The sequence below is a fragment of the Palaemon carinicauda genome, chromosome 20 (genome assembly GCF_036898095.1).
Source record: "Palaemon carinicauda isolate YSFRI2023 chromosome 20, ASM3689809v2, whole genome shotgun sequence".
NCBI classification, from domain to species: domain Eukaryota; kingdom Metazoa; phylum Arthropoda; class Malacostraca; order Decapoda; family Palaemonidae; genus Palaemon; species Palaemon carinicauda.
This window is the reverse complement of record NC_090744.1, coordinates 19,660,959-19,675,329: the sequence shown is the minus strand read 5'-3', so window position 1 is coordinate 19,675,329 and position 14,371 is coordinate 19,660,959. Positions and strand designations below refer to the sequence as shown.

At 40.1% G+C, this 14,371-nt stretch overlaps 1 protein-coding gene across 11 annotated transcripts in view; it reads right to left on the bottom strand.

Annotated features, from left to right (window-relative positions):
- LOC137660183 (cyclin-D-binding Myb-like transcription factor 1) overlaps nucleotides 1–14,371 on the bottom strand; it is a 101,180-nt gene that overhangs the window by 53,056 nt on the left and 33,753 nt on the right. For 2 of the 11 annotated variants that reach the window (XM_068394880.1, XM_068394889.1), the window contains exons 1-3: nucleotides 10,691–10,756; nucleotides 9,272–9,365; nucleotides 5,667–5,747 (exon numbers count right to left, since the gene is read on the bottom strand). The exons of 4 other annotated variants lie outside the window; for them this stretch is intronic. In XM_068394880.1, the coding sequence (XP_068250981.1) occupies nucleotides 5,667–5,747; nucleotides 9,272–9,365; nucleotides 10,691–10,741 (226 nt within the window). In that variant the 5' untranslated portion in view covers nucleotides 10,742–10,756. Of the gene's footprint in view, nucleotides 1–5,666; nucleotides 5,748–9,271; nucleotides 9,366–10,690; nucleotides 10,999–14,371 lie in introns of those variants that run through there. 5 more of the 11 variants (XM_068394884.1, XM_068394883.1, XM_068394881.1 and 2 more) reach the window with 5 other exon arrangements.

Sequence of the window (14,371 nt, the reverse complement as noted above, 5' to 3'; positions counted from 1 at the left end):
AATCGCACTGGCTGCTTCCTTCGAAAAGCCTCTAGCTCTCGAGAGTCTTTCGATAGTCTGAAGGCAGTCAGACGAAGAGCGTGGAGGCTTTGGAGTACCTTCTTTACGTGTGGCTGACGTAGAAGGTCTACCCTTAGAGGAAGACTACTGGGAACGTCTTCTAACCATCGAAGTATCTCGGTGAACTATTCTCTCGCGGGCCAGAGGGAAGCAACTAACGTCAACCTTGTCCCTTCGTGAGAGGCGAACTTCTGCAGTACCTTGTTGACAATCTTGAACGGTGGGAATGCGTAGAGATCCAGATGTGACCAATCTAGGAGGAAAGCATCTATATGTATTGCTGCTGGGTCCGGGACTGGAGAGCAATAGATTGGAAGCCTCTTGGTCAGCGAGGTTGCAAAGAGATCTATGGATGGTTTTACCCCAAGTGGCCCAAAGTCTCTTGCACACATCCTTGTGGAGGGTCCATTCGGTTGGAATTACTTGCCCTTTCCGACTGAGACAATCTGCTATGACGTTCAAGTCGCCTTGGATGAACCTCTTTACTAGGGAGATGTCTTGACCTTTTGACCAGATGAGCAGGTCCCTTGTGATCTCGTACAACGTCAGTGAGTGGGTACCTCCTTGTTTGGAGATGTACGCCAAGGCCGTGGTGATGTCCGAGTTAACTTCCACCACTTTGCCTCGAAGGAGAGACTTGAAGCTTTTCAAGGCCAGATGTACTGCCAACAGCTCCTTGCAGTTGATATGCATGCTCCTCTGACTCGAGTTCCACAGTCCTGAGCATTCCCGACCGTCTAGTGTCGCGCCCCAGCCCACGTCCGATGCGTCCGAGAAGAGAACGTGGTTGGGAGTCTGAACAGCCAGGGGAAGATCCTCTCTTAGGTTGATATTGTCCTTCCACCAAGTCAGACAAGACTTTATCTTTTCGGAAACCGGGATCGAGACCGCTTCTAGCGTCTTGTCCTTTTTCCAGTGAAAAGCTAGATGGTATTGAAGAGGACGGAGGTGTAGTCTTCCTAGTGACACAAATTGTTCCACGGATGACAGCGTCCCTACCAGACTCATCCACAGCCTGCCTGAGCAGCGTTCCTTCTTCAGCATCTTCTGGATGGATAGCAGGGCTTGATCTATTCTGGGGGCTGATCGTCTTGTTGTTCAGCAACGTCCTCATCAGAGGGTTCCTCATCCGAAAACTGATGAGGAAACGGCAACGGAGTGGGCAACGTCTGGCTCGCTGAGTCCGGTCGCACTGGTGCATGCGTGACGGAGCCGGACGCAATATCATGGAACTGCTGCACAGTCTGTGAACTGTCAACAACCATGGGTGCGCGAGGAAGCACAGCGTCAACCCGAGACTGTCTAGACCGTCTGGGTTGTGCAGTCAACACCCTACCGGGTTGCTGAGGTTGACGCACTGCATCAAAACAAGTCACCTCTGCTGGTTGTTGAACGTCCTGAACGTCAACAACCACCTCCGAGCGTCGCTTAACGTCAACGTGCGGCTGGCAACCCACAATGGGTCGCATCGGTGGAGGAACCACCTCAACTGGCAGACGCGAGTAGGTTACCTCAGCGTCAACAGGGCGCACAACCGACCGGTTGGAAGGTTGTTGGCCAGAAGGTTCGGTAGCAACCTTCTCCGCATTGAAGTCCTCTATCAAGGACGCAAGCTTGGACTACATGTCTTGCAGTAATGCCCATTTAGGGTCTACGGGAGCAGGTGTGGCAACAGACGGGGTTAGCGACTGAGGCGGTACCGTTTACCATCCCTGAAAGCCTTGTTATGCGTGACATAATTGTACAGCAAAACTTCAAAGGCTCGAAAACAGCTGTGAAGTTGACCTGAAAACAACTTGGAGCGTCTCCTGGCCAGGCGCCAGGGAGAGTCTACGAGAATTGAGAAGTCTATCTGGGCAGAGGCATGAACTCCCAAGCCGAGAACTTCTCTCGTGTCATATCAGACTCTCGCTCTATAAACCAGTTTAAAAGAAGGGAAAGCAAAGGCTGTATCCCCCAAACTCCTCCTGGTGAAAAACCAGTCGCCTAGCCAACGTAAAGCTCTCTAGGAGAGCGAGAGAGCACTAGCTTAAAAACAACGGCTTCGAAGTAGCTAGGCCTAGTGTAAGCTCTGACGTTTAGGCGAACGAGGAGCAGCAGTTACAAAAAGATCCGGACAAAGATCCTTAAAAAAATCATCATGATTTAATTAAAGTCCATAGAGGGCTAAGCAGCTTTAGGCTCCTCTCCGTCTGACAGAGTCCTCAAGGGAATATCAGTAGGAGGGGGAACAGCAACTTCCTCATCTAAAGGAACCTTGTCCGATAATAGCTGAGTCTCAAGCAAGGGAGAGACCTACCGTGGTGGCAATGCTTTACAAGCAGAGTCCACACTCACTGGTGCATTAGTAGCGGACCAGAACGCAACGTCATGTAACTGCTTGACAGTCTGTGAACTGTCAACAACTGAACTGTCAACCACAACAGGTGCGTGAGGACGCACAACGTCCACTCGAGACTGCTTTGACTGCCTAGACTAAGCAGTCAAAACAACACTAGAATGCGGAGGTTGACGCACAGCGTCAAAACAAGTCAACTCCGATTGTTAGTGAACGTCTTGAACGTCAACAGGAGCATCAGCAAGTGGCCTAACGTCCAAATGCGGCTGAAAAACCACACGAGACCGCATCGAGTGTGGTTCTAAACAACCTGACTGACGTGACTAAGCTACGCCAACGTCAATAGTAAGCACAAAGGAACGTTAGGTTGGCTGAAAGCCAGGATATCGATGAGATAAACGGCTAGACTCAACGGACTAATCGGCAGAATAGTCTTCCATAAGGGAGGCAAGCATATACTGCATGTCTTGCCATACAACCCATTAAGGATCAACGGAAATGGTTGTGGTAAGAGACGAGGGTAACGTCTGTGACCGCAACACTTTGCCTACAAAAAAAGACTCTCGGAGTCTGTGTTACGCTTTTGTTAGGCGGCGAGCAGTTATCCGATGACTGCATAGGGTCAGAGCTGTCCTAATGGTTGTAACCAGGACGCTGGACCTGTCCTGAAAGGACTGACTTTCGCTTAAGGGCTTCGAAACCTTGTGACAGGTTTCTTATGCGAAAAGCCTTCGGATGACGAGGAGAAACAACGTCTCTCTCGTCTTATGGTAGGGGAGATCTTGGTAAGATACACCCGATACCATAGAGGGAAAACGTCTGTTCGTTGGTCAAGGCCTCTCGAACCCATAAGTCGTTTGACATTACTTCTCCCCTGGGCTTGGGAGCATGTAAGAGGTCCCGGACTAGGTGAACGACAGGCACGAACAGACGAACCCTCGGACGCAACACTGTAACACTTTGCGCATATCACTTTATCACTTCGATTTTCTGTTTTGCACTTATTTCACTGAAATTTTTACTGATTTCTACCTGAAACACGCAATTCTACCCTTCATTAAAAGGTAGTAATTGCGAAATCAGTCGTATAAAGCAAGCTCATTAATACCAGCAAAAAACAGAAAACATATTTAAAGATAAAAAAATCAGTGGCTGGGAAAGAGACTAAACACTAGTTCATATAACTACGTTTTCAATCTCTCACCGCACATAGCCTGGGGACGAGAATAAAAAACTAAAACGTTTTATCCTTCCTCCCCGTACAGCGACTAGGGACGAGAGTAACACGAGAACAACGTTACCCGCTTGAACGGAACGTTTTCTCTCCTCTCTCTCCCTCCGTCTCTATCTCTCTCTCTCTTTCTCTCTTGATTTCGCACCTAAGAGAAGAGCCCAATTATATTTCGTCAAAAAAACATGTTATTTGACTAAAGGAAAAAACTGAAAGGTTTTTCAAATAAAAAGTTCCTTTAAAATAGAATTTAAAACATTTAAGCTAAGAAAGAATGAACAAAACGTCAGAATCGATTTACTCTTACTGCAAAGTGAAACCGTGATACACTCTCTCTCTATCGTAACGATAGAGCGCATGTTGAACGTCCTGAACGTCAACAACTGCGTAGCATAAATAAACTAAACGTTAGTTCATCTTTGAAAACAGTACGAAGACCATCAAAGAAATTGTTTCATAAAATATTACATTTAAAAAGTTTTAAATCCTTAGCTCTTTAAAAGCTAATTACGATATAAAGGGCTCAACGTTGATTAACTTCGATTTCCAAGTTAGGACCGCCTACTCTCAGGAAAGGTCTATATAAACAAAACATTAAAATTATTTTTATATGTTTATAATAAATGGAAAGTTAATCGAAGAGGCCTAATAAAGGCGGAGAGATATAAAATATATAGAGGAAAAACTATAACGTGATATAATTACTAAAAGCCTAAACACACTTCCGCTAAGGGAAGGGTCGGCCATTTAAAAGTGAAAGAAAGTCCATACTCTCTTTGTCACCATAATTAAATCTATCCAAAACGAGTTCAAGATTTAAGATGAAGATAAAACACCTGCATAGCGAAAGCTCAAAACTAGAATAGTGTACTTCACCAATTAGTTGTGAAAACAAATCCAGTTTAGCAACAGCGAATAAGCACGTCTTATCGGGAGCACGACAGAGAGAAAATTGAGTTCTTTGTTTACATTGAGTACTGGGTATCTGGACGACAGATGGCGCTGTTGGGCACACCCGCAACCTGTGTAGCGATCGCTGGCGAATTTTACCTTAGAGTTTTCTGTCGAGCAACAGAGTTGCAGCTATTATAATCACCGGCTAAGTTAAATATTGAAAAAATTAGTTTACAGTATTGTCTACATAAATGTGCCCCAGAGTATCTTTTAGCTTGGATTTTCTTTTTAATTCACTATACTATATATCTGATCTGCAATTTTCCATTACTGTTAATCTTTTCTCAGGTAGAAAAGTTTTTCGTAGCAAAGTCTGAGAATAGCAAAATTTTGTTTGGTACAGTCAAGCCTCGTTATTCGCGACAGTTAAGTTACAGACATTTTCGTGAATAAATACTACACTAGGGTGGGCTAACTCCTAACCTTAAAAGTCACTATCCGTTGCCACGAGCGGGTGCCTGAGCTGATGATTAACAGTTAATTTGGTTTCTATAACAGTTTATAATCATATGCACAGTGTACAGTACAATTGCACACGTACACTACGTACTGGACACAGTAAGGTTACAGTACAGTATTGTACTATAACCTCTGCCATTCATGAGTGGCCTTTAAGCCTTTTTAAAGGGGAAAAACCAGAAAGGGATGAGGCCATATGAAAGCCGCAAAGAAAGATATTTGGGAACATTCTCGCATGCGAAGCTATGCAAAGTACCTGAAGATCTTATAAACAAGATAAATAATGTTGAGTCATACAGTTCAACCAGACCTAAACTGTTTTCAGAATAACTAGAGCAATAGCTAGAACCTTTGGCATGAGCAAAATTGTTCCAATTATTAAACCATACACATTTCTTACAATTTACCCCACATACAAATCTGTTGCCATTATTAAACCATTGATGAATCTGTAGAAATTGTTAAATAATACTCAAATCTGTTGAATTTATTAAACCACATAATCTGAGGCAACTATTAATCCACACATAAATTGATTGCAATTATTAAATCACATCCCTATATGTTGCACTTACTGTATTAAACCAAAGTTAATTAAGAAAAGAATGACAAGTAAAAACATACCATAATTACGGGAGTTGCAGACAAAAATATTAGTTATATGTTCATTTCCAGTAGATTCTATCTTCCTGTACTTCGTTGTTTCTGTGAAAAAAAATCAAGGAAAATATCTCACTGGTTTCAAAAATAAAAGTAAACAATAAAAAGATTGAAATTGTATCTTTCTCGATCTCAAGAATAGAAATGAGGCAAATGCTATGGAATATAATTGATGTGGATGCACATACATGAATCTATTACAAACAAAAAATATGCAATCATTGGTATACAAACTATGAAGATCTGTCTGAAAATTATAAAAGCTTAATTTCTAAACTAAATTTAAATCATTTCACTACTTACCTGGAATTCATGCACTATTCATACTTCAAATGAAAAGCTTTGGCATCAATAGAAAATATGAATAAAAAAAAATGTCATGACATAAAGACACATCTAAATGTTCCCATCGAATAGAAAAATTGTGTGAATGACAGCCCCTCCCAGCCACCCAGTTTTCATTTCTCCTTCATGCCATAACTTTGGCCATGCCCATCATTCATCATCATCATCATCAGCAGTAACTAGTTGTCTGTAAGACAAGGCCTCAGATTTGTCCTGCCATTCCAATCTGTTTATGATCTTTCTATGGCAGTCTAAACGAGTAAATTTCCTTCGCTCATCAATGCATCTTCTGTTCCTTCCCCTGCTTTTTTTGCAATCTCTAGAGACCCATTCTGTTACTCTTAATATCCATCTATTATCTGTCATTCTCTGCCCTCATCAGTAGTAAAATAAGAGCTTTTTCATCAAGAACATTCAATTCCTTTTTAGGAATCATAGTATAGCAAATTTGTAAAGTGATTTTCTATACAGAATGCAAAGTGAATAAGCTCCTGTCACCAGAAGCAGATCCTCATTAGATATATGCACATTTCTCGTGCCAAAGATTTACATGTTTCTGGCTTATACAATGTACCAAGTGTATGTCTTTGTCGTCTCCTGGGACATAATCATTGATGGATGTGTAGCAACAGTTACATGTTATAGTACGCTTCTTTCTCTTGGCTTCCTTTGACAAATCAAACAAAAGATTAGTCTCTCAATCAAACAGAAGAAAGAACGGATGAATTTTCACTACCAGCTTTCACTGGTGATGTATGCAGTGGCGGCTCAAGGCTAAAATCAGTGGGGGTGTTGCTCCAAAAAAGGGTATAACCTTTCCTTCAATATTGTGTGAAAGGAAACAAACAGTTATTAGAAAATGTATTCAGAAACTTAACAGAATCCTAAAAGAACATCAATTATTTTCTCCATCTCTGGATGGTAACTGAAGAATTTTTTCTCCATTAAATGCAGGAGTGCATTTAGTCTTTCCAAATTCATAATATTTCTTAAAAAGTTTTATTGCTTTCAGTGTTGAATAGCAGCGTCTGTTGTATTCATGGGAATTGTCATGAGAACCAAAAAAATTAGAAAAGAAACTAAAATAATTAAAAAAAGAGAATATCTAAATGTAGGATAACAGTCTAATTCTCATTTTATCACATTCAAGAATATAATACAGTTTTCTAGCACAACATCCGTGGAGTAAAAAAATAACTACTCTTTACCAACACGCCAAGGTCGGTACTGTGGGAACGACAGTGCTCTCTCTCCCATGGCTCAGACTCATGCATAGCTTTCTGTGCGCATGCACACAAAAGGCAAACACCATGTAACTAGACCTGTTAAGTGCATAGTTCCATACAAATTCTTTTTACTTTTTTGCATAAAGTGATGGATAGCTACTAACAGTAGTATGCTTAAGAATTATATATTGTACAAGTATAAAGAAGAATTAAAGAAAAAAAATCATCATATTGAATATTATCAATAATATCAAAAATAAAATAGGGGGTGCTGCAGTTCCACAGTACCCATCACGAGCCGCCACTGGCTGTATGACAATATCAATGAAATGGAACAAAGCATAAAATTTACCACTCCCTGCTAATCATTACATTTATGAATTTCAGCTATATAACCCAGCTTTGGGGCCTGCGAGTTCATTCGGCGCCCATGTGCAACCGAGGGCAAACCGTGAAGTTACACTATGAAAATAGAGGGGCACTCAGTAGAGCGCAGACCTCTGCCACGGCAGCTTATTTCTCGACCTGTATCAATTGTCGTGGATTTTCATGCACTCAAATATGAACCAAGTTTGAAGTCTCTGTGGCAACGATGTCCAAACTGATGGCTGTTTACATGAATTGGAAATTTTGCTTGACTGTGACCTTGACCTTACAAAATAATTTCCAGCTTTCAAAGTTAATCCCTGAAAGTTCCATTACTCTACGTTTAAAATTGAGGCCAGGAAGCTGTTCATAAACACACACACACAGGGGGTAAAACATAACCTCCTTCCAACTTTTTTTGGGGGAGGTAATAAAACTTTGAAGAGGTTAAAGAGAAAGATGCAAGAAAAGAAGCAGAAACAGAGGTAAAATAGAAGGATATAGTAAAAACTAGTGCAGCTATGGGGTGATGAAATGTTGGATATATCGTTAAGTAATGTCCACAGTACCCAGTGAGAAGTGAACTTAGGCCCTATCACCCTACAGGACTTGATTGCTGATAGGCTAAAGTCTTAGGGATAAACACGGTTCCCCATGGTACAGAAAAAATATTCACCACAAGATAACTGAAAAGTGTTTAATTTTTTAAGTAACTTAGTGCTTGGCTAACCACATCAAAGTTTTAAACATGAAATATATGTAAAATGAGGCTTGTAAATTGTATAACAACATTGGAACTAATGAAAATATATTCACCACAAGATAACTAAAAAAATTTCAATTTTTTTAAGCAACTTAGTGCTTGGCTAACTACATAAAAGTGTTAAACATCAAATATATGTAAAATAAAGAGGCTTGTAAATTGTACAGCCACATTGGAACTAATAGGTAGTAGGTTGGCCAGGGCACCAGCCACCCGTTGAGATACTACCGCTAGAGAGTTATGGGGTCTTTTGACTGGCCAGACAGTACTACATTGGATCCTCCTCTCTGGTTACGGTTCATTTTCCCTTTGCCTACATACACACTGAATAGTCTGGCATATTCTTTACATATTCTCCTCTATCCTCATACACCTGACAACACAGATTACCAAACAATTCTTCATCACCCAAGGGGTTACTGCACTGTAATTGTTCAGTGCCACTTTCCTCTTGGTAAGGGTAGAAGAGACTCTTTAGCTATGGTAAGCAGCTCTTCTAGGAGAAGGACACTCCAAAATCAAACCACTGTTCTCTAGTCTTGGGTAGTGCCATAGCCTCTGTACCATGGCCTTTCACTGTCGTGGGTTAGAGTTCTCTTGCTTGAGGGTACACTCGAGCACACTCTCCTATCTTATTTCTCTTCCTCTTGTTTTGTTAAAGTTTTTATAGTTTATATAGGAGATATTTATTGTTGTTACTCTTCTTAGAATATTTTATTTTCCTTTTTTCCTTTCCGCACTGAGCTATTTTCCCTGTTGGAGCCCCTGGGCTTATAGCATACTGCTTTTCCAACTAGGGTTTTAGCTCAGTAAGTAATAATAATAATAATAATAATAATAATGCTCAAACTTGAAAAAAATAAACTCACCTCCTCCCTCTGTTGCAACGACCAGTCGAATAGGTGTCGTAACAACTGCATCCCCTTCTTCACTGCCCATAGTATCAACAACTTCCATTATAATCTGTAAACAAGAAATCTCTTATAGATCATAATGAATGTTGAAAATGTGAATATTATACTATAAATGGTTGTACTGCTTCAAGTACATGATTTTCTCAAGTTACAGATTTCACCAAGGAAAATGCACATTAACATACATACATACATGTACCAAGGGACTTCCCCCAATTTTGGGGGGTAGCCGATATCAAACAAATGAAACAAAAAAGGGGACCTCTCCTCTCTAAATTCCTCCCAGCCTGACAAGAGACTCAACCGAGTTCGGATGGCACTGCTAGGGTGCCACAGCCCACCCTCCCCCGTTATCCTATAGAGTGCGGGGAGCAGTCACTCTCCCCCCAGCTCCACCTCTTTTCTGATGTCTCACACGATTGGTAATACAGGAAAGGGGGTTCCCAGCCCCCTCGTCCCGTCCCTTTTAGTCGCCTCTTACAACACGCAGGGATAACGTTGCCGCTATTCTAATTGAGAATAGTGCGCCAAAGTGTACCCTCAAGCAAGAGAACTCTAACCTAAGACAGTGGAAGACCATGGAACAGAGGCTATGGCACTACCCAGCACTAGAGAACAAAGGTTTGATTTTGGAGTGTCCTTCTCCTAGATGAGCTTCTTACCATAGATAAAGTGACTTCTACCCTTACCAATAGAGAAGTAGCATGCAAGGAATTTCCCAATCTTCAGTTTTGAAATCTTAAATTTCCCCTTTCCCTTGACACAAGTCAATAGGGGAGGAGGGTGGGCATATAAATTATATGAACATCTATGAACTACCACTGATGTGCATACTGCTTACTCCCGCACTCTCATGGAGGTGGGACACTAGTGAAGAAACAAGAGGATAGGTCAACATATTTTTTAAATGTATAACCCAATCTGAATTAAAGCATGTCCTCAACTTATTAAATTGGAGCCTTTGAATATCAGCAGCCAGTTCCCCACGCACTCATTAAAAATGGATATCAACTAACTTAAACTCTCTCTCCCCCCCTAACCTAACCTAACCTACAAGCCATGTCCTTACCTACTTGACTAACGGACCCTACGACCACCTTACACTACAATAATTAATACAGGTGGCCGCTATCATACATACAACCCACTAACTAAATAGGTTCCAAGAATTACTCGCTGTAGATTAAGTTAAATTGGGTCAAGACATTAACCAAAGGCAAGTCTCCCTTAATTCAAGTCCTGTGCTGAGGGTTATAGATACGCATCATAAACAGTACTAAAAATAAAATTATACGTCTTGACAATCATTAGATGTTATAACTGGCCTACCCTATGGCCCCTACAATTTAACCAATCCTAGAAAGCTTACGGTACCTTACATTGAAACGAATAAGAAAAAAAATTACAAATTTGGCGGTCGGCCATTTTCTCAACTATGTCCTGCCTCATCAATATCTGAGTTAGGACACAATGTGGCATCAATCATCATGAGATATGATTCACCTCAGCTTTTCAATAACGGCCGTACATTGTAAGGGGACATTGCCCAAAACAGCTGATAGGGTAATCAGCTGAGAGGTTTGTTTGTTGACGTCCGGGGACTTACTATGCAGGTGCCAGGATGTAGCTGCTGTCAGGGAAAAGAGAGAAGGAAAAGAGATCAGCAGAGACCATTGAACTACTCCTGTGTTTAGATAGGGCATTTTTGTTCCGCTAGGTGAGAGTAATGGCTAGGTGGAAGACATCTTACTTTACTTTATTCTAAAATGTTAAATGAAATTTGTATGCCACATCTGCATACCAACATTCAAATGGAGCTTTAGAAGAATACTGGGACCTTTATTCTTCAAAAGGATAAAACTGGGACCCGCATTGTTATACAGGGATTTAGGGAAGAACAACAGCCGAGGAAATAATTTAGGAAACTTACATTTATCAATGGTTGCATTTGCTATTCTCATTATTATTTCGGCTAGACTAGAAAAGTCTCTCTCTTCAATTACTTTAGATATTGGCATAGGGTCGATCGCGCAGTTTGTTTTCTTTGCTCTCTTGATAATTCTGGTGAAGTCATCTTGTGTTATGTTGTTAAATCGTATTAATTTTGTTTGTGTGCCTGGTGTATCATTAATCTGATGTTGAGTATTTACAAATGACCTGGTTATATTTTCAATTTTGTTTCTAAAGAATACTAGAAAATTATATGCTATTTCCTGGTCACTATATCCATCAGGTAGCTTCTTTTCTTTTACATTTCCCATTATACCATTCAGGAGATGATATAACTTATTTATGTCTGTTGCTGCTACAAGGATCTTTTTTTATAGTATTCCCTTTTTTTCCTTCTTAGTAGGTAGTTATATTGACACGCAGCAGTTTTGTTTTCTACCAAAGTCCTTTCAGTTTTTAATCTATTCCACTTTCTTTCTTTACGTCTTTTTTCCCCCCTTTTTTTCCAAAGTCTATCCATCAAACCAAGGAGATTGGTCTTTTACGGTTATAGTCTTTTCCATCGGTGGCCACATGGTATCATATTCCCTTTTACTCTCTTTATTATAAGTGGTCATAAGACAGTTAGCACACTTAGTTCCTACTAGACGTTGGTCATCATGATCACAGGGAATGTTGATAGCATCATTCATTTTCTTTATAACTTCTTCAATAAATATGGTAGGAGAAAAATTTGATTTATGTTTAAAGTTATTTTCTTTACTAATGCATGTTTCCGTAGAGGTAGACTAAACGTAATAAGTTTGTGTACTGGGGAGATAGTACATTTATCTTCGACCTTTATATCAGATACAATATTATTCATGTCATCACTTAGAACTAAGTCTAGCGGATGCCCAGTTAAAGTAGTTGTACAGTCGACATTATTCACTAGTCGATATGATTATAGTAATTCACCAAGTGCCAGAGCGTCAGGATTTGATGCGTCATCCATCCAAAAAAATGAAGTCTCCACAGATAGCTAATTCGTTTTTCTCCATGATAATCATCTCAATGAGAGCACCGAATTCTTCAAAAAAGATACTAGTGTTTGTTCTAGGGGGTTTGTAGATTTTTACAAAGGATATTCTTCTATTTTTGGCGTAAATTTAATTTTTATATATTCAAAGCTTGCTACACTAATTCTTTTCAACGTTTTGACATTTGAGTAACTTTTATGAATAAAGAGTCCGACCCCCCCCCCCCCGACCTACCTTCTCTCGGTATGTGAAAGATGGTATGTGTGGGGGGCGTCATTTCAGTGATCTTTGCCTTGTCAAAGTTATTTAGCCATGTTTCAGATAATGCTAGTTTATCTAAATATTTCTCGTTTATCAATTCTCGAATTTGAATAGTCTTATTACCTACAGATTGCATATTTACATAGCCACAGTTTATGACATCCCTAGTAACCATGATCAGTATTTTCCGCTAGTCTTTTCATATTCCAAGTCAAAAGCATTGCAGTCTCTAGAATTTATTGTGTGGTCACTTGGTCTGTTTAACTTTGTGCAGTTTATAGCCTGCACTTTGACACTTGCAAATTACACTCCCTGGTGGAGTGTCTCCCTGAACATTTCCCACAGATTTTATCTTCATTCTTAGACTTGCAATCTTTTTCAAAATGTCCATACCTCTGACAGTGGTAGCAGGTGATCACGTGGTACCTATCACGTATGTTATAGATACCCCATCGTAACGAAACTTTGTCCCCATTATCATGAATAGCCCTCCGAACTTCAGGATCACATTTCAGCACATGGTGGGTGTAGAAACTTTTCACTGCTTGCAACAACCTTCCACCAACTCCATATAACCTCATCATATTCCACATTGCTTCCCTATCAACTCTATCGTACGCTTTCTCCAGATCCATAAACGCAACATACACCTCCTTACCTTTTGCTAAATATTTATTGCATAATCTGCCTAACTGTAAAAATCTGATTCATACAACCCCTACCTCTTTTAAAACCACCCTGTGCTTATAAGATTACATTCTCTGTTTTATCCTTAATCCTATTAATCAGTGCTCTACCATAAACAATCCAACTACACTCAACAAACTAATACCCCTTGAATTACAACACTCATGCACATCTCCCTTACCCTTATACAGTATAGTGGTACAATACACGCACAAATCCAATCTACTGGTACCATTGACAACACAAAACACACATTAAACAATCTCACCAACCATTCAAGTACAGTCACACCCCCTTCCTTTAACATCTCAGCTCTCTCACCATCCATACCAGATGCTTTTCCTACTCTTGTTTCATCTAGTGCTCTCCTCACTTCCTCGCTTGTAATCTCTCTCTCTCATTCTCATCTCCCATCACCGGCACCTCAACACCTGCAAGGAGTAATTATATCTGCCTCCCTATTATCCTCAACATTCAGTAAACTTTCAAAATACTCCGCCCACCTTTTCCTTGCCTCCTCTCCTTTTAACAACCTTCCATTTCCATCTTTCACTATCTCTTCAATTCTTGAACCAGCCTTCCTTACTCTCTTCACTTCTTTCCAAAACTTCTTATTCTCTTCATATGAATGACCCAATCCCTGACCCCACCTCAGGTCAGCTGTCCTCTTTGCCTCACTTACCTTGCGCTTTACTTACACATTTTTCTCTCTATATCTTTCATACTTGTCTACACTATTACTCTGCAGCCATTCTTCAAAAGCCCTCTTTTTCTCTTCCACTTTTACCTTCACTCCTTCATTCCACCATTCACTGCCCTTCCTTGTGCTGCCTCCAACAAACTTCTTGCCGAACACATCACTTGCAATCCCAACAATATATATATATATATATATATATATATATATATATATATATATATATATATATATATATATATATATATATATATATATATATATATATATATATATATACATACGGTTCTAGGACATTTGAGTACTGGACGTTTGCGTCCCGGACTGTTATGTCCCGGAAAATTGTGTCCCCGGACAATTGCGTACCTATATGTGTGTTTTACTTTTTCTCTAAAGCTTTTTATTTTTACATTTTCTCTTTACTTTTACACAGTAATTTTA